Genomic DNA, 20,719 nt, shown 5'->3' on the forward strand with positions numbered 1-20,719 from the left:
TGGGTAGGCAAGACATTTATTCACTTACCATATGATCTCAGTATAGCATGTGCCTACAATATAAATGGTAAACTCAACAACTGATCAAAACTAGAACTTTTTACAATGTGCAAGACAGGTAGGGATGTTAATCTGCTATGATACATGTCACATGTCTCCCAAATATAACTACAAGCTTCCTGTTTTAATTTCTTAACAAACACATCGATGTCATCTGAGAAACTGAAACCTATTAGCTTATTAGACTTACACTTCCCAAAGTTCTTAGGCTTCTAAGGAATGAGATTTAAGTCGGTATTTCAGTGTCTGCGTTTAGGACTGACTTGTTGGTTCTGGAAACACATGAAAATGTTGTCGAATTAACAAGGGAATCAGGATGGCTTCTACAGATGAGGGGGAATATTCAGAGATAGAAGAAGCTCTCTTACATCACTTAGGTTAACATTTAAGAGACCTAAATCCATGTCCTGTTAGAACTCATACCTTTCCCCTACTTTTTCTCACCTGGGCCAACAGGTTTACTAATAGTAACAATGAAACATCTTAGAGCATCCAATATATAGGTAAATATAAAAAAATTACCTAGGACAATAATGAGTTATACACTGCAGTAATTGTACTCTCACACCTTCCCATAAAGTCCATGTTTTTAGAAAAATATATTATTGCATATGAAACCACAAACAGGCATTCTGATTCCAGCACATTCTTACTCAAAATAGTATATACAGTCCTAGACAGAGGGTGCTACAGATTCACACATGGGTCTTACGGTCAAAGTCCCAGGCACGCGACAATCTATATACATGTCCATTTTCTGTCACCTCTCTCGGCAGAGGCTTGCTTGCTGAGCATCCGGGTATGAAGGGTCTCTCACGCCGGTGAAGGGGAAACAGAATATACAGATCAAAGTGGTCGGTCCTAGGCTGCTTCTTCTGCAGAACAGTCAATTCCTGCGTAGGTGAACTTCTCATAAAGTGTGGTGTTCACATAGGTCTAGGAGAACAAGAGTGGTTCAGAGACACAAGCTGGCTCAGTCCTGCCTCCGCTGGGGGCAGTTACGGTCATACCCCAGTTTCCTTAGCTTGTCTCAGCTCAAATACAGATGCTGTGCACTCAGTCACGTCTGACTCTCTGTGACTCCATGGACCGTAGCCCACCAGGCTCCTCTGACCATGAGATTTTCCAGGCAAGAATACTGGAGTGGGTTGCCATTTCCTACTTTAGGGGAGTTTTCCTCACCCAGGGATGGACTCCCCACCCAGGGACTGAACCTGCCTCTCCTGCACCTCCTGTATTATTGGCAGGTGGGTTCTTTAGCGCCACCTGCTGCTGCTGCTAAGTCACTTCATTTGTGTCCAACTCTGCAGCCCTATGGACTGCAGCCCATCAGGCTCCTCTGTCCATGGGATTGTCCAGGCAAGAATACTGGAGTGGGCTGCCATGCCCTCCTCCAAAAGCCCGCAGATACCAATACTGGGGGGGATATCTCTCTATCCTCATTCCCTCTGTTGTATTTAACTACTTTCTTCCTGAAAGGCATCCCTTGAGTTCTGCAAGTAAGATTGCTTCCTCTCACTTTTTTCAGCCTCCTGACTTCTCTAGCCCATGGTCTCGCATAGGTCCCTTCTGACATGCACCACACCTTCCCTGACCCCTTCCTCTGTCTGCTGCTCATCTTCACATCTCTGGTTTCATTACCAACTGGGTTTTGATGACTTCCAGCATCTTCCGTAACTTCCAGATTTCCTAACCTAGACTTGCCTTTTGAACCTCAGATCTGTGTAGCCAATTATCTATCTACTACAAGTTTTTACAGAATTCCTGACCCGCCCCGTAGTAACCTGAAGACCACATTCTTGTCACTCTCCCGTTTGTCCTTGGGCAAGTCACTTTCTCCTTTCTAAGTATGCTCCTTCATCTATAGAATGAAAGGGCCAGGCTGTATGACAGATTTAAGATTCCCTCTAGCTCAGATAAGCCAGTTCTGTACATTGTTCTACAGTATCTGACTATATCTTATATAGGAATCTGGTTTCCTCCAAAATTGTAACTTTCTCAAAGTTGAGTCCACATCTTGTATGTCCCTGTAGCACCTCATCACTTAGCACCTCAGGTTGGTGCAAAAGAACCTGCTGACCTGTATCGACTATTAACCACAATGGACAAATGAGGAATTCCAATGAAAGAACCCATGCTTTGAGTTCCATACTCACCTTTCGTTCTTCTAACATCCTGTTTAAGGACACCAGGATCTGGGCGAATGAGGGCCTTTCATAAGGCTTCTCCCGCCAGCACTGTCTCATGAGATCATACCTTTGAAAACAGAAGGTTTAGTCTCCAACTGTGCTTTAGTCCTGGGCACAGCCAGGTGCAGGGTTTAGAATAAAAGAGAATGTAGCCACACAATGCATGGTCACCTTGCTTAGCCAGCCGAAGGCAGAAGTACTACAGTGAGGAAGGTTCTAGGAGGCCTCCCACCTCCCCACCCAGGTCTCCTTTCTTAAGGGGATCTAGTGCCTACTTTGGGTACCATTCCCAAGAGATCTTGGTCTCAGCTATCCTGATCATCTGGAAAGAACTGAGTTGTGTGTCTAGGGTAGGTTTTCCCTCAGAATATTACATCTCTCAAAATGTCAGTGTTTCAATTCTAAAAACTGGCTCTGTGTGCAAATAAATTTGCAAAATGCTACCTATCATGCCTCCCTCTTAGTGACTGACTGCGTGAAATCTTGAAGTCATTCCATTAAAAACCAACACCCTTTTAAACGAGGTTTAACATAGAAGCTTCCCAAACATAACTGATCACAGAACTCTTTCCCCTTGTGTTATTTATTTACGTCTCACACATTCCACAAACACAGTTTACAAAGTGCTAGTCTAAGGTCTTTCTCCAGTGTGGCCAGAACTACCTGTATTGTTAAAACATGGATTCCTGGGACACACTCCAGATTTACAGTCATCGTGTCTGAGAGCGGGGCTCAAGATTTCACATGCTTAACAGGGTGGTTCCTCACTGGGAACCACAGTGTACGGAAGACTCTCAAGCTATCAGACTGGGGTGGTAGAGATTTTAGAAGAGTTTCATGAGTGAAAAACATCACTCCTGAAAGTTGGGATTCAGGGACTTGGTCCAGTGATGGCTCGAGTACATTCAGGTTTTTCCCAGGATGGTCTAGGTTTATATTTCTTGTACCAGAGCATAATAGCACCCTCATCCACTCTTAGAAGTGGCTCGGTTTGGGCAATAAATTCCTTGTTCAGTCTAGAGCCTTGCACTCTTCATATTGTGTCATTTAGGCAGCAACAACATCAGCTGGTTCTGGGAATGGCAACATTACTAGAGAATCATTCTTTCCAGGAATAAGAATATTTATTCCTGGAAAATAAGCCTTGTAGAAGCAAGATTTTATAAAGAAAAGCTTATCTTCTTTAGTGTAACTGCTCTGAAATCTCTACCCTCAAAGTTAGTCTCAAGGTTTCATACATTTATTCATGGATAATTTCATGAATTAATGTATGTATTTATAAATTGTAATTAATTTAATTCATAAATTATTCATACAAATGTTTTCTGTATTTGTTGTCCTTTCTCATTTCAACCTGAAGATTCAGCCAAGAATCACCACCTTAAATTCCTCCTGAATTTCTATGCCTGGAAAACTCATTATTTCCTGCCCATTGCCTAACAGTCTTAGTTTCAAGGTTCTGAAATCTTGAACTCAAAAATCTTGTTTGAGTTTCCTGAGGGAAATGCTCCCCTAGACACATCACACAGACTCTTGTTTCTGACTGGTTGGGATTTGTGTGTGTGCACATACATACATCTTTGTATGTATCAGGTAGCTGCTTCATTACAGTCAGTTCAGGAAACATACAGAGGGGAGGTTAGGGTAGGATGGCCCTGGGGCAGGCCCGACTTACACCTCGTCGTCACAGTTTAGCGGCTTCTCCAGCCTGTAGCCCTGGGGCAGCTTCTCGTAGAGCTCTGCACACGTCATGCCACAGTAAGGGGTGCCGCCTGGAAGATAGGAAACGGTGCGCCCTGAGCCCCCCTCGGAAGCAGAAGGCACTGTCTCCTGCCCTGGGGCTCTGCAGCCAAGCGACCGGGAGAAAGAGGGGGGTGAGTCAAGTGACGATAAGCACCCAGAGTCGTCGTCCTCTGGGGCGAACCCCCGCACGCCACAGCTGGACTTGGCTCCAGACTGCGCTCCCGTGCGGCTGCTGCTTCATCACGGCGCCTTGCTCGTCCCCAGGTCCGTCTACACACAGCATGTCTCTTGACACAGCACCAGTGTACCAATGACATGGATCTTTTTCCCAATAGGAAATCTGTATTTACATAATGCAATTTCTATTTTATCTAGCATAGTTACTGTCCCAATGTTAACTATAAAAGCAATATATGTGTATTGTGGAAAGTACAAAAAATAATGAAAAAACTACTTTGAAAAAATCCTGTGTCGTCTTTCCAGTTTTTTTTTTCATGTGTGATATTTATAAAACTGGAATTATGGCATATGCGAAATTTTTATGCTTTTTGGCATGTACATTTTCACATGGTATTAAATGGCTTTTGACATATATCCAGGCAAAAGCATAATTCAAAAAGATACATGCATCTCTTTGTTCATAGCAGCACTATTTACAATAGCCAAGTCATAGAAACAATCTAAATGTCCATGAATGGGTAAAAGAAGATGTGGTATACACACACGCACACACACAGGAATATTACTCAGCCATCAAAAAGAATGAGATAATGCCATTTGTGACACTATGGATGGACTTAGAGATTATCATACTAAGTGAAGTAAGTAAAAAAGAGAAAGACAATTGCCACATTACTTATGTGCAATCTAAAATATGACAAATGAACTTATCTACAAAACAGAAGCAGACTCATAGAGAGCAGACTTGTGCTTGCCAGGGGGGGGAAAGTGGTCGGGGAGAGAAATGGAAATTCAGAATTAGCAGAAACAAACTATTACATATAGGGTGGATAAACAAGGTTCTGCTTATAGCACTACTGTATAGCACTGGGAACTATATTTAATATCTTGTGACAAACCATAATGGAAACAAACATGGAAAATTATACACACACATATATAAAACTGAGTCACCTCTGTTCAGCAGAAATTAGCTATAACTAACTTTAAATCAACTGTACTTTAATAAAATTTAAAAATAAATGGCCTTTGAAAATGTGACTTTTCATAGCAGCACAGTATACTCTTAAAGCTGCAGAAGAAAACTTATAACAGCTTTATGACATCTGTGCACACTTGGAGACAACTTAGAATGAAGTTCTCGGCCACCAGGTCATCAGTGTTAAATGTGACATTAGACACTGGGCTTTCATAAAGAGAGCCACGGGGATAAACACACTCAGGCAGGAAACCTGTAAGGTTCTTTTCCCAAGTGGCATCTGTTGGCACCAAATGCGAATGTTACCCATGAAAGTAGATGGTGAAGGAGCACGGGAGGGGCCCACTCCCTTTGCGCAGAGCTTCCCCTGGTGGGTGGACAAGGATACTCACCTAAGCTAACAATCTCCCATAGTAACACGCCATAGGACCACCTGCAGAGGGGATGAAAGAGAAAACAGTAATCGGCACACACATTGGCCAGTCAACTTTCTGCCCCCAAAGCTGGGGCCACTGACTCGAGGTCAGAGGAGGGAAAGTTCCATGTCTTTTTCCTAGGATTGGGTCTTGCACACAGCGTGCGTTTATCTCCCCTTCAGCCAATGGCAGGATTGTAACAGGGGAACACTGTTAACACGGGCAGAGCCCCCACTTGCTTTAGGCAGAGAATGCAGGCTGATACTATAGAAAGCAGGGGGTTCTAGGCCAGACAGATTTGCATCAGATCTCATCTCTGCCACTGGGTACTCATGTGACATGGGACAAGTGACTAGAACTCCTGAGACCTCTGACTGTATTCTTCCAAAAGTGAGGACACCCGTTTCTGCCTCAAAGTTATGCAGAGATGACATGAGATAACATAAAGGCACACAGCGAGAACACAGTCTTCGCCCGACCTCTCCCCATCCCCAGGCATAGCAACTCTCCTCCGACCCCCCCCCCCATCCCCCAAATAAGTCAACTCAACCCTCTGGGCCTGTTCTTCCTCCTGAAAATAGGGAATGTGGGTAAGAGGGCTCAGGTCTCAATCCCAAACCCTCCTCCCCTGCCTCCAGCCTGAGACTTGTCACGCAGGCTACAAGCGGAGATGGGCCCCACTGACTGCCTTCTGTGGGGCTTCCCAGGTGGCCCTAGTGGTAAAGAACCTGCCTGCCAGTGCAAGAGACATAAAAGTTGTGAGTTTGATCCCTGGGTCGGGAAGATCCCCTGGAGCAGGGCATGGCAGCCCACTCCAGTACTCTTGCCTGGAGAAGCCCGTGGACAGAGCAGCCTGGCGGGCTACAGTCCATCGGGTTGCACAGAGGCGGACACGACTGAAGTGCTTAGCATTTGTGACTGCCTTCTGTCCCTGCCACCTCCGACCCCCAGCAGCTACTCTGAGCCACCTCCTCGGATCTCGGTCCTTGTGCCGAGGTCAGTCTGGTCAGTGGAGTCACAGGAAGGCCAGGATGCCCCTGACTCCTCTGGAAATAAAGAATTCACCACTTGAAGTCACTCCCCCACGTGCAGAAATAAACCCAAAGCCTGCCGTCAGGGGAAACCATTTCCTCTGTGGCTTTGTTTAGTCTGTTAATTTATTTCCTGGGCTTAGTTAGTGATTAGTTTTATTCTGCAGAGGGATGCAATATTCCTGCTCCTCTTCAAAACCTTTGTCAAATGGGTATTTTTCTGGGTCAAAAAAAAAAAAAAAATCCCTCAGCAGTGAGAGGCTTACTCACACGTCGCTGTTGGTCGTATACACACTGTAATTTAGTGACTCGATCGCCATCCAGCGCACGGGGAGTCTTCCCTGGAGAATACAATGTTAAGAGGCTGCTTAGGCTCAACAGGGGCCCCTTCCCAAGCCTCGCCGGTGACCTGAAGCTGGGGGGGGCTCACCCCAGTTCTCAGGGAGGTCCCCAGACAGAAGGCATGGCAGAGTAGGGGGATATTTTTGCATGTGCCACCACACATGCACCACAAGTCTGCTTTTAAGTTCGAAGCCCTGTGAATTATGTAAACCCCACTTACCTCAGGGGGTCACTACCACAGAGTCACGTAAAGAAAAATAATGATGTGTGTGACCTTTCAGTGGTCATGCAGTTATTCACTTTGTGGCTGTCAGAGGTGCTCAGAGGTTTGAAAAAAGAGACAGGCATAGGAACCGAGGAGTAGGCTATGACGTGGGAAAGGCTGAGGTGGTGGGAGGAGACCAAATGCCTGGAGGAGAGGCTGGAAGGGTTTCCAGGGGAGGGGACACACGAGTTCAGTTCTAGAAGATGTGTAGATACCACCAGGTGGGTGGGGGGAGGAAAGAGCGTTTCAGACCAAAGGGCAGAGAGTGCGTGTGCGTCAGCGAGGAGGTGATGACCTCGACCAGTGCAGGCCAGGGAAGTCCCTCACGTCTACATGCTGTGTTCTCTTCAGTATCTGCTCCCTTCTGTGTCCTCGCCTCCATCTCCCACCTGTTACTCTCTCTTCTCCTCCACACTAGGGGATGGGAAAAGTTGTCTGCATTTCCTGTTTGTTGTCTCATTTACTCCCCCTTGCTGACCTCTGACCCCATATTTCCTAATTATTCATTTCCATGCACACTATTCCATTCTTTACGTGACCTGCTTTGATCTGTCCACATCTGTCTGTCCCTGCTGCTGTCCTTGGTTCAGGCCACCGCCATCTCCACCTGCCTGCTGACAGCCACCTCTCTGCTCATCTGCCCGCCTCTGGTTCTGCTCCCTAATGACCTATTCTTTGCATCACAGTCACTCTAAATGGCAAATCCAAACATGTGGTTCCTGTCCTAAAAATTCTGTAATATCACTCTTGTTACAACATCCCCAGTCCTTAGCCGAATCCCCAAAAGCTGGCATCCAAAACTCTTTTTTGCATCATCCTCTAGCCATATTGACTTTTTTTTTTCATATTGACTTTCTTAATTCCCCTAAGTCCCATGCTTTCTTCTGCCTCTTGGTTCTTATATATATACCACATCCTCCAGGTCCTCCATTTCATTCTCGAATCTCCAGTATCTATGTCACATTTACTGGAAAGCTTCACTGTGCTTCCTCTGAGCTCCTGAGGGACCTGCACTTTCCTCCTTCTCAGCCTTATCCATGGTTACAATTGTTTGTTATGTGTCTCTGAGCTCTTTGAGGGAGAACACCGTGTCTTAATATTATCCCCAAGCCCAGCACAAGAGTGAAACATTGTAGTAATAAATAAATCCATGCTGAGGGAATCAATAGATTAATCAATGGTAGTAAAACCCCAAATCACTTAAGTACATTATTTTGCAACACTTCCAGTACTAGAATCTCCCTGGAAGTAAAAAATTAATGCAGGATGCCCTCTACACAATAACTGAATCAAAATATCTAAGTGGTAGGGCTTAGCAACTATCTTTTTAAAAGTTTCCCAGACAATCTAGATGCAATAGGAATTGACAATCTCTGACTTCCATAATAGGCCAGAGAAAGTAGCCATTCTGCCCTCTGTTGGTAACTTGCTACATTGCACCCTTCTTGCTGGGAGCTTACTTCTCTCCAATCCCTTCTCTTTTCTTCCCCTACCTTCACCGTGTCCTTTCCCTCCCCAGAAGCCATGCTGCTACTGAACACTTTGCCCTTCCACGGGGGATATACTAGAACCCTAACCAGTGCTCCGCCCCTGTATGCATTTCCCCTAACTCCATAAGATACAGAAATCTCTGTCCTTTATGAAATGTCAAGCAAACCAACCTTCGCCTTGGGGTACTGAGGCAAGTAACCAAATTAAATGGGTAGATTATGGGGCTAAACTGTGTTAACCTCTTCTTCTCATCCTCACAGGGCTTCCCAGGTGGAACTAGTAGTAACGAACCCACCTGCCAACACAAGAGCCATAAGAGACACGGGTTCAATCCCTGGGTTAGGAATATCCCCTGGATATTTCTGGAGTAGGAAATGGCAGCTCACTCCAATACTCTTGCCTGGAAAACCCCATGGACAGAGGAGCCTGGCAGGCCACAATCCATAGGGTCACAAAGCGTTAGACACAACTAAAGTGACTCAGCATGCATGTGGCACCCCCTCATCATGGCATCCCATCCCCAAAGTGCCAGAGTGAAGGAAGGAGAGAGATTCTGTAGTGGAAATAAGAGGGTTCTATGTGGCCCAGGAGGATTGGGGAGAGCTGGAGCAGATGGGTGAGTGGTGGGTCCTGCTTCTGTAAGACCAGCCCAGCCACTTCCCAGAGAAAGGTCTGCTTTGAGTGGGGCAAATCTGAAAAGGGAAAAAAGTGTTGTCTGGCAACCAACCTTCAGGGAGTCACTGGAGACTTCCTGAGGTGCTGATGCCAAAAAGTATCAAGGACCAGGGGCATGGTAGTCTTTAAGAACCAAAGGAGGCCCACTTCTAACCCTCATCAAAAAAGGGAGTGGAAAGCTCCAAAATGATTAAGTTCACTGTGATCATAACTATGGGGGGGGGGGGGGAACTATGGGAAAGATTGTATGCTTGTGGAAGGAAAAGAGTAAAAATAAAATAAATTGTGTCAAGGTTGTGAGCTGTGGATCATTTCTTCTTGAAAGCATTCTTGAATATTGTTTCTGTGTTATCTTGTCAGTAATTGAAATAAGTATATTGAAAAGAAAGGAAACCTGAGTTTGAGGATAAATGCAGAAGCCTGAGCCTTGCTAGGAAGCAATTTGATATCTATAAAAGGACTCTCTCTATATGTTACAAGAACTGGAGTCATCCCAAGAAAGCTGAGCCCAAGTAATGCTGGGAGAGCCATGCCATTAGAGAGACCTACCCAACACGTGCAAAGAATATAGGGTGTGTCAGCCCCAACACTCTGCACTGCCCAACTGTAGGGAAAGCAGAGGGTGGTGGCATGTTGGAAGCCCAGCACTAATGTCCAGGAATGTGGCATTTCCAGGGCTTCATGACTCCAGGTGGACAACAAGCGCAGAACAAGTCCAGCTTCTCTCTGCTAACACTGTGAGGCTCCCCTGGGATCTTTTATTTGAAGGTAAAATTTGGCTACTTGGGAGGCTAGGTATCATTAGGTGAAAGTGGACTTGATGGGGGCTTGACGAAAGAGCAAACTATGGTTTTTCCAGTAGTCATGTATGCATGTGAGAGTTGGACTATAAAGAAAGCTCAGCACTGAAAAATTGATGCTTTTGAACAGTGGTGTTGGAGAAGACTCTTGAGAGTCCCTTGGGCTGCAAGGAGGTCCAACCAGTCCATCCTACAAGACATCAGTCCTGAATATTCATTGGAAGGACTGATGCTGAAGCTGAAACTCCAACACTTTGGCCATTTGCTGTGAAGAACTGACTCACTTGAAAAGACCCTGGTGCTGGGAAAGATTGAGGGCAGGAGGAGAAGGGGATGACAGAGGATGAGATGGTTGGATGGCATCGCCGACTCTATGGACATGAGTTTGAGTAAGCTCTGGGAGTTGGTGATGGACAGAGAGGCCTAGTGTGCTGCCATCCATGGGGTTGCAAAGAGTCAGACACAACTGAGCGACTGAACTGACAAATGAGCAGAGAACATTCAGAAAAGAGGGAACTCTCTCATACAAGCATTTACAACTTATGAGTTTCTTTCTAGAGCATCCTTGTGACTTAGGAAATCTCATTGATTCACTTCCTTAATGTTTTAGAAAGTAGGTTAAACGTCTTTCCCCCGCTTCTATGTTTGCTGTGTAAAAGGCGACTGTGGGAGCTCCCCAGAAGATTCTGAGCGAAACCCGACTTGGGGGTCTGTGCTGGATATGGACCCCAGCCCTTTCAGCACGAGGCTTGCATGTTCAACGACTTCACCATGTGTTACAGAGCCTTCCTCACTGGTAAATGCAGACCCTCCAGACATTTTAGGGGCTTCCCTCATAGCTCAGTAGGTAAAGAATCTACCTGCAATGCAGGAGACCCGGGTTCGATTCCTGGGTTGGGAAGATCCCCTGGAGAAGGAAATAGCAACCCACTCCAGTATTTGTGCCTGGAGAATCCCATGGCACAGTTATGTGAGGAGGAGCCTGGCAGGCTACAGTCCCTGGTGTCGCAAAGAGTCAGACACAACTTAGCAACTAAACCACACCAGACATTTTAGGAATCAAAACTGAGAAAGGACATTTGCTGGGCTGAGGACTTATTAAATGGCAGAAATGGTCAGAGGCCTCTGTCAGCACAGAAGGATGGAATTCTAAGAGAAGCAACCTCAGGAGAGGGAGGGGTGCCCCCGAAAGGCTCTTATCAACATCTGAACTTACCATCGTCTTTTTCACATACACTTCTTGACCTCGGGATAATCCAAAATCGGCTATCTTGGCTACGTAGTTTTCACCAACTAAAATGTTCCTGGCAGCTAGGTCCCTGTGAATAAACTGAAATTAAAAAAAAAAAAAAAAAAACAAGTCATGTATTTTCACCATCATATTTGGTTTTTTCACTTCATTTTGTTTGCACAAAGAGCAGGAGCTTTGGGAAATCTAGAGGATAGTATGAAAAAGTGTTTTTAAAAAGCTACCAGAATCCAGTTCCCTTCTAGTTCCTCTTCTAAATGCTGAGTGGATTCTGCTGAACGACCCACAGGTCTTTGGAGGAGCATTTCAGGAAGAAGCACCAGGTTATGCAATATTCCAATTACCATGAAAGGTCTCTGCTGTGTGTGTTATGTGGAGTTACGTGAAGCTAAGACCAGTGAAGGCACCTCACCAAATACATATGATGAGATTCACTAGATAAACATACCGTTAGCATGGAGCATGAACTTCTATATAAAGAGATAGAATATTAACAAGCAATAAAATTAGGGAGAGTTTGAGAAGGAATTAAGGAAGAGAGGTGAACTGGGGGGAAAAAAATCTAAACTCTGATATCAGGGAGAATTTTGGAAGAAAGATGCTCAAAGCAAGGTTTCCAGAACAAACCTGTTTTTGGCTCAGGTAGTCCATACCCCGGGCCACATCTGCTGCGAAATGGAGAAGCTGCTGGGAGGAGAGTGTGGAGGCGGTGCTGTTGGCGATGGCAAACGCGGGGTCCGTCTCTAGCACTCGGCTCTTTCGTAGGAAGTCCAGGAGGTTGCCATGGGGGGCATACTCAATGGCCAGGTACAGGTAGCCTGTGGGGCAAGGGAGGAAGCATCACTTTATCAGTAGCCCTAAACCCTGGTGATATTTCTGAGATGTGCTTTGGTCCTCGAGGACTGCTTATAAAATTCCATTTTATCTTAAAATAACACATCTAGTGGTACTGATATGGGTAATGCTGGGGACAGAAGGAAAACAAGTGACATCATTCCTGCAAAAGGGGGCCATGCCTGCACTTAGGGTTCCCCTCTCCACTCCTACCAAACAGCAGGCTTCCTGAATGCTTCACCTACTGGGTAACACAAGTAGAATGAAATCAAAACATCTGCTTCCAGATGACTTAGTCCACACCACCTTTTATTTTTCATTCAATATTGACTGAGAACCTAATATGAACCGGACATGTTATTCCAGTATGAATCCAGCTTCACCTGAGGTTATTTTTTAAAACAAACAAATGATTAAATACCCAAAGCAGAAGGACCCACACCAGGTAAATTCCTCTCTCTCCTGACTTCTTCTTCCTAAAATCCAGACTAAGTCAATTCAATTGTTGAGTGCATCACTGGTCAGCAAAGTCTAGTGGCAGGGATTGCAATTTTGCTTACAGAAACCAGAAATGTCAAACTTTTAGGAAAAAAATAAAATATTTCCTACAGGAAAGTATGGTTCATTGTCTTAGTTTTATTCCAAATTGTTTTCTCCCTTTTCTTTTTTTAATGAAATGTAATCTTGAGTAAACTCCGGGAGTTGGTGATGGACAGGGAGGCCTGGTGTGCTGTGATTCTTGCGGTCGCAAAGAGTCAGACACGACTGAGCGACTGAACTGAACTGAACTGAACTGAACCTGCTTTGATAACAATTATTCATCTTTGAAGCCAATGAAAGTATAGTGCTCTGTTTTAATATTTTTTAAAAGTGAATTATTTGGCATATACTTTTTATGTAAAATGAATGTAAACTTCAAAGATATTCTAAGAAAGTGAAATTCTTAAAAAAAAAAAAAAGCTTCTAGCACTGAATCCTGTTGTACTATAAGGAAAGATATACCTCAATTCTGGTATGAATGTATTTTCTCAGTTTACTGAACTATACAATTTTAAGAGTCAACCAATTATGTGGCAATAGAGCAAAAAATCTTCTGTCACTATAAGTTTTTTTTTTTTTAAACATTCACTTACTGCTGTCCCATGCTAATTACTGTTCTCAGGAAATAGCTCAAAAATAAGTGTCATTACTTCATTATTTAACCTAAGAGACATTATCTGACTTTCAGAATTACACCCTTATTGGATCACAGAATGATATATTGTTTGAAGTACCAGTATTTTTAGTTTAATTGAGGAAAAGGAAGTAGTCTCTTTTCCATTGTTGGTATTTGTCCTGCAAAGTCAACAAGAGGTTGTAAAGTTTGCAAATAATTACCATGTGGAGCTTTTTCCTTGGAGTAAATTTTTCCATGAGAAATTAAGAGTAAGCATGGATTTAGAACTGCAAACCCAGGTAGCATGCAGAGGTAAACCCATAGATTTCTTATTACCTACTCATTCACAGCTAACTCCACACATTACAATAGGAAATACTCAATAAACATTTGAATTAATAATATGATTTGAACTTAAGAGTATGTGTGACATAGGATAGTTGTAAAACTTCAATGTAATTGTACAGGGCATTGTTTTGGATAAAAACAAAGTACTATTAGATATAGGCTTATTATTATTCTTTCAACCTAAGTATCATCAGTCCTTTCACATTACAGTAGGTTATTGGCATTCACAGATTTAACATTTGGAGTATTGGTTACTTGGGTTTGGAGGGAAAATGAAAAGTCAACTAAGAAGAAGCAATGTACTTCACTTTTCCTGGTGCTGAGTGCAGCCTCCACCCACCTAGTAGTGATTTGAGAAAACCTCTGGATTAGCAAAGATGGGAGCATGTAGAAGCTGTGGGTATCTTTGGGCATTACTAATTGAACTGCATCAGAAGCCAAAAGACTCACCCTTGGGACCGCCCTTCAAAAACATGCCACATCTCAGCATAGTCTATTCATGGGGCCAGACATTCAGACTGAAATTGCAACTTAAAAAGTAGGTAGCAATCTTAGATGACTTATCTTTCCTAACTTCAATATGGAATGTGCCTGATTTTCTTTCTTTTTTTAAAACAAATCTGGCAGGAGAAACAGGAAAAGAGCATCTTACCACGATGTTCACATGCTCCCAAGAGATTGATGATGTTTGGGTGGTGTCCAAGTTTACAAAGAACCTCCAGTTCCCCAGCGAAGTCCCTGTGGTCATCTTTGGAAGCATATTCTGGGAAGAAAGTCAAGAGTTGTGACCCCTTTCTGTGATGCCTCATCAGAAACAACTGTACCCTCTGATCCCCATCACCTTCAGGTACACTCAGCCGTCACTGGGTCTGGAAAACGTTAGAGAAATCAAAGAGACGACTCTAACACAGGGGCTGGGCTATCCACATTTTGGGCCAATGCTTCTTGTTGTTGGGGGCTGTCCTGTGGCAAGGAGGATGTTTAGCTGCCCCCCTGACCTGACCCACTAGTTACCAGTAGCCCAACCAAAAATGTACCCAGATCACCAAGTGCCCCCCCTGGAAACCAAATCATCTCTGTTTGGGAACCACTGTTGAAGCCCTCAAATATACCGAGAAATGGTCTGGTTGAGATGGAGCTGCGTCCATTCTCAGACCCTGGCTCTCCAGAGACAAACACACTAAGGAATAACACCAAAATTTTAGTGAAACATTGCCAGTAGTGAATACACCTTACTTTATTATAATAATTTTACTTAGCTTTTTACATAAACCAGAATAGAATACTGTGCTCAGTTGTGTTCAACTCTTTGTGACCCCATGGACTATAACCCACCAGGCTTCTCTGTCCATGGGATTTTCCAGGCAAGAATACTGGAGTGGGTTGCCATTTCCTTCTCCAGGGGATCTTGCTGATGAAGGGATCAAACCTAGTCTCCTGCATTTCAGTTGGATTCTTTACCAACTGAGTCACCAGGGAAGCCCACATAAGCCAGACTTGCTGGAAAAACTCAAATCTCAATGACACCTTTATAGAAGTTGCTTCGTAGTCAGGAAACAGTTGCATTTCTTTCTGTTCCTGTCATTCCGTCTCTCCATAAGCACTTTGATCAGAGGCAGAACCACCAATCAGGCTGAAGAGAAAACTCTTTGGCTGATGTGCATCTGGTTGGTCAGCCTTGAGTTGGTGACAGTATGCTATGATTGCTTTTTGAGGAAATAACATTGGGGGAAAGAGTGATAGAGAGCTGGTAGCCATGTGCATGCCTGACCATGCTTGGAAATTATGGGAAGGTTTCATATGGGCTAAGGGGACCCACGAGGCTGGCAGGTAACAATTCTAAGTCTAGTACCCTGTTTATACCACCGGAGCCCAAGGGTCAATGCCTCGGGAACATTTTAGAAGCAAAGCTCCTTGTAATAGGTTGTTGCTTCACACCAGTAAGTGCCCTCTTTGCATGCATGACTTTTCCTGCAAAACTTTTCTGCCCTGGTGCACTATTAAGTTATACTACCTCTTTACATGGACATGAGATGGACAATCAGCTCAGGTCAGATCCCAATCAGCATAAAAACTGATGCTACAAAGTTCTACACCCTCTCTCCTCTCACCATTTTTACTGCTTCCTAAAACTCCTGTGACTAAAGTTCGAAAAGGAAAAGGAATTTCTGGATTCTAGCAGGGTTTGTTTGGGTGTGCGTCTGTGTGTGTGTGTTGAAACACTACTGTCTGTAAGCATAAATAATACTGTGTTTATTTTGTTCATTTCCTGACATGTGTTTTCTAGCAATGCAGAAAGCAGTGATGACTTAATAAGATTTAGGGTTAATTGTCATCCTAGGCTTAATGTTGCAGTTAAGAAGAAGGAAAACCCATCAGCAACCTTAGCAAGTCCTTATTGTGGAGCTGCCCAACACAAGTGGCAATTACAGTGCTGGCTCTAATATATCACTTGCCAAGCCTGTGTGTGTAAAAACAACAGTGCAGCTTCCCAGTCAAGTCATCCGTAAACTGCCATTTCACACGCAACAGAAGACAGCTAGAGTTGCCAGGGAACATGTCAATCTGCTTTCTCAGAAGATCTTCTTCAATAAGTGGGCCCTAAGCAGTCTTGAACACAACTGGAAAAGATCTCGTTTTGTGACCATAAATCAATGGTTTCTAAGCTTGAGTGTACAGAAGAGCCGCTGAGCAAGTTTAGGGACCCCAGTTTTTCCCTGCATCATCCCAGAAATTTGAATAGATTAGAACCACGAGGAGGAAAAACTCAAGTAGATGCATTTCTAATTATTTCCAGGAATGCTGATGTAGATAATCCATGAAGATAGTGATTTGCCAAGTGTGGTCTCCAAATTCTGAGACTCAGCATCCCATGGGAACTAGTTAGAACTGCAAGCCCTCTGGTCCTGGGCCAGATCTGCTTAATCAGAAACCATAGGGTAGAGCTGAAGAGTCTGTTTTTTAACAAGTCTCCTGGGTGATTTGGATGCGTGATCAATGTTGAGAACCACTGCATTAAGAGAAACAGTAATGCTTCCTGAAAGTCAGCAGGGTGGGACAGAGAGTCTGTGTTCTCACATCCCAGTGAATCCAGACAGTGGCTCTAAACAGCTCATGCCTTCAAGTTTACATCCTGACCCTCAAAGGAAATATCACCTTCAGCTGCATAGAACAGCTCCATCTAACATCATGCCAATTTTTTGTTTAAAAGAATATGAGACCTTAGAGGAAAGATTCAACAGGAAGTCAAGCTGTCCCCCCACCCTATTAAAATGCTGACTTGATCGGGGCATGCACTGACCTTTCATTCTCTTGATGGCAGCGTCCATCCGTAACCCATCCTTCTTGATGCGAGCCTTAAGAACCTGGCCAAAATTACCCTCCCCAATCACATCTTGAAATTTGATGTCATTCCAGTCAAGCACTGGATAAATGGTAGGATCTGGGTTGTTTTTGGCCTTCCTGTTCAGGGCAAGAGTTCCTGAGTTGAACTGCACAGCTGGTTCTTCCCTCTACAAAAATAATGGTTTTGTGTCAGGATTTTTCATAATTTTTAAGGTACATAATACGTTCTGTTTTGTGCCCACACTAGGTGAAAAAAAGAAACAGTATACCCAGTTCTCGAATGAAGATGGAAACAGGGTTCATCTAATAGGCCCACTTGGATGAAGTGGCAGCCAGTAGAGCTGCATGGGCATGATCATAGGCCTCAGTGGGAAAGCATGCCACAATCGATTAGTTATGTCTGCAGGGATGCGGGAGGGGAGGATAATAGCATGTATGTCACGACACACACTTGAGTTACTTGAGTTATTCACACTTGAGTTTCTACCCTGCTGTGGAATGAGCAGCTATTCAGTTCTGGTTTGGAAAAGAACTCAGAGATCTATCTGGAGAAGTCACAGGACATGCCTCTGTGAGAGCTTTTTTCCTCGCTTCATCTTGGTCTCCTTGCCTCTTACTCACTCTCTCCCACTTGACTTAAAGCTCAGAGTCTCTCGAGCCCAAGACAGTATCTCCTTTTCTCCTGAGTTTCGGTGGCTGCTGGCAGTATCAGGACGAAGCATCAGTACCATGATGAGCTCCAGCACTGTCTACCCTCCTGCTGGACCTTCCTCTCTAGTGACAGACTGAAGGGCATCTCAGGGACTCGTATCAGGAAGATTTACCTCATTTGGAATATGTAATTGTATTTAGTGCTTCATATATAGAATCAGTAAAGTTGGGTACAGATTAATTTTACAGAACTCGAAATCACAGAGAAATGTTCAGGCTATACTATCTCAAGGATTCAAATGCGGTGCCTGTCGGTAAAAGTATGATTTGTAAGCCTTTGCAACTGGTCAAAATTCCTAGATGAAAGAAAAAAGTAGTGCCAAGTACCATGAATCTTGACTGCAGACTGAAGGGTACACAAGGATGGAGATACACACGTAGATATAATTCATATATATATATATGGGGGATACTATTAGAAGTACAAAATGGAAACTGAAAACAAAAGTGAAGAAAACTGATCTAGTATCAATATTCATGACTTATCACTCTGAGGTGTGGCTCCCCTCATGCCCGTCATTACAATAATGGTCAGTTCTTTATATTGCAAGATTACTCTCACTGGTGACTTATCACTAGGATGACTCTATTCTCTTTTTGATGGGGCCATAGTCCTGCTTCAGGCTTAATTTTCTGCATAATTATTAAGAGTAACCTTTTCACTCTCAGAATTGTTCTGAATTGGACAAGAACTTATATAGTCATGCTAGTTATCTACCATTTCATAATGGAAGACAAAGAAAAGATGAAATTTGCCTAAGGGAAATAACTTCCTTTACAAGTAAATTTTCTGACCCACATCTTTAAAATACTGCTTGGAAGATGAGACACTACCACGTTTTGGAAGGCTTGAGCCATTCTCCTTTGGACGTTTGCCCTCTTCAGCTGCAGCATGATCAGAAAGGCCAACAGCACCGTCAGGCAGGTCATTCCCGCTGAGCCGAGGATGGCGATAAGCAGCATCTTCCTGCCTCCGAGGTCTGCTGGTGCTGAGCAGAACGCAGGAGAAGCAGCAGGTTAGTCTAGATGGAGAGATAGGCCACGGCCATCTGCAGGAGAAGTCATGGTGTAATGGGAACATCAAGGCAGCCTGAGTCCTGCCACCTGATGGCTAGGTGACCTAGTGCTACTCATTTATTCTCTGGAACTCACTGGAGACAAGTCTGACTCACAGGGCTGTTAACAAGTTCAAAGGAGTGTGCAAAAGGGCTTTTTACAAGTCAACATGCTAATCACCAAAGCTGCTAAGCGCCAAAGAATTGATGCTTTTGAACTGTGGTGTTGGAGAAGACTCTTGAGAGTCCCTTGGACTGCAAAGAGATCCAACCAGTCAATCCTAAAGGAAATCAGTCCTGAAAGTTCATTGGAAGGACTGATGCTGAAGCTGAAACTCCAATACTTTGGCCACCAGATTTGAAGATACCCTGATGCTGGAAAATATTGAAGGCAGGAGGAGAAGGGGACGACAGAGGATGAGATGGTTGGATGGCATCACTGACTCGATGGATGTGAGTTTGACCAAGCTCCAGGAGTTGGTGATGGACAGGGAAGCCTGGCCTGCTACAGTCCTCAGGGTCACAAAGAGTTGGACATGACTGAGTGACTGAACTAAACTGATGTTAATCACTAATTGTTGCCCTTCGTTCAACTTTCATTTCCAAGTACAGGCCCAAGCAGATGAATATTATCTCATAATAGTGAGAATGACTAAATACATCTATCACTTTGGGAAAGTGACTAAACCTCCCTGAACAATTTCCCCACCTAGAAAAGCTTGCAAGCTCTATGATGCTAAGAGCACAGAATTTGTAAGATATTTTGATTTGGGTTTTTCTGGTTTTAAAGAGCTGAAAATAACCTGAGAATACCAATGGGAGAAGCAAAGAAGGAAGCAAAGAAGAGAAAAAACAGATAAACTATTGAATTTAGGGCTTAGGTCAAAATGGACTATTAAAGACTACGGTTTAACTCTTCCACTTCTTTTCCTTGCTTAAATTAAAATACAATTAAATTCAATGTATTTTTATAAAAAGCAGCATGTAGAGCATGATCTCATCTAACAATTATTCTTTTTATTAGCTATCTTTCCTTCTATTTCCATGCATGTGTACATAAAGAGATGTCTGAAATGGGATGGTGAGGATTTTTAGTTTTGTTACATCTTGTTTTTAAATTTTTCTCTTTGTATTTTATTTATAGCTTGGATTTAGGGCCTGTATGTGTTTTATGAAAACACAAGTAATTATAGAAATGATGCATCTATTAAGAGTGTCATCTGAAAACTATGATTCTCTGTAATTTACAGACTCAACATTCCTTGGATATTTCAAACATATTCTAAAAAATCAGCACTGAAAACAGAGCTTATTGGATTTAATTTCTTAAGCCCTAGGTAGCCCTCAAAAGAACCAAGAAGTTTTTAGTGCTATGATACTTTCTGTAAAAATAAGCTGGTCTGAATTATAAATTTGCAAAAAATCACCATTTCCCTCTAAAGTCCCTCTAGCTACATTCCCTTGAACAAGCTGTACAGTGCAGAGGGCGAGGAAATGCAATTTCAGACTAATCTCAAAGGGAAGTCTCCCAGAAGCTTCAACCCTTCCCACCTGTGATGTCCTTGTTCACTAATTACATTCAACAGGTTTTACCAGCCACAAACACTGGAGAGGATTAAGAGGTATAGCCGTCCAGTTATGAAATAAAGAAACCACAGGGATATAATATACAGCGTATAGAATATAGCCAATAATAACTTTGTTTGGAGACAGAGAATTACTAGCCTTACTGTGGTGATCATTCATAATATATGCAAATGTCAAATCCCTACATAGTGCCCTCAAAACTGACATAATATTGCACATCAACTGTATTTCAATTTAAAAAAATCAGACACTGGCCCTCTTGT

The 20,719-nt window shown here is 43.5% G+C and overlaps 1 protein-coding gene across 2 annotated transcripts in view; it reads right to left on the reverse strand.

The window, feature by feature from the left end:
* Positions 1-20,719, reverse strand: part of TEK (TEK receptor tyrosine kinase) — a 104,888-nt gene continuing 84,169 nt past the window's right edge. Inside the window, exons 14-23 of one of the 2 annotated variants that reach the window (XM_043890860.1) lie at positions 18,649-18,803; positions 17,060-17,270; positions 14,411-14,521; positions 12,048-12,238; positions 11,388-11,501; positions 6,869-6,939; positions 5,544-5,584; positions 3,925-4,021; positions 2,217-2,316; positions 1-996 (exon numbers count right to left, since the gene is read on the reverse strand). In XM_043890860.1, coding sequence (XP_043746795.1) covers positions 922-996; positions 2,217-2,316; positions 3,925-4,021; positions 5,544-5,584; positions 6,869-6,939; positions 11,388-11,501; positions 12,048-12,238; positions 14,411-14,521; positions 17,060-17,270; positions 18,649-18,803 — 1,166 coding nt within the window. In that variant the 3' untranslated portion in view covers positions 1-921. The remainder of the gene's footprint in view (positions 997-2,216; positions 2,317-3,924; positions 4,022-5,543; positions 5,585-6,868; positions 6,940-11,387; positions 11,502-12,047; positions 12,239-14,410; positions 14,522-17,059; positions 17,271-18,648; positions 18,804-20,719) is intronic. The other variant, XM_043890861.1, reaches the window with a different exon arrangement.

This window comes from Cervus elaphus, chromosome 29, assembly GCF_910594005.1.
Source record: "Cervus elaphus chromosome 29, mCerEla1.1, whole genome shotgun sequence".
Taxonomy (NCBI): Eukaryota; Metazoa; Chordata; class Mammalia; order Artiodactyla; family Cervidae; genus Cervus; species Cervus elaphus.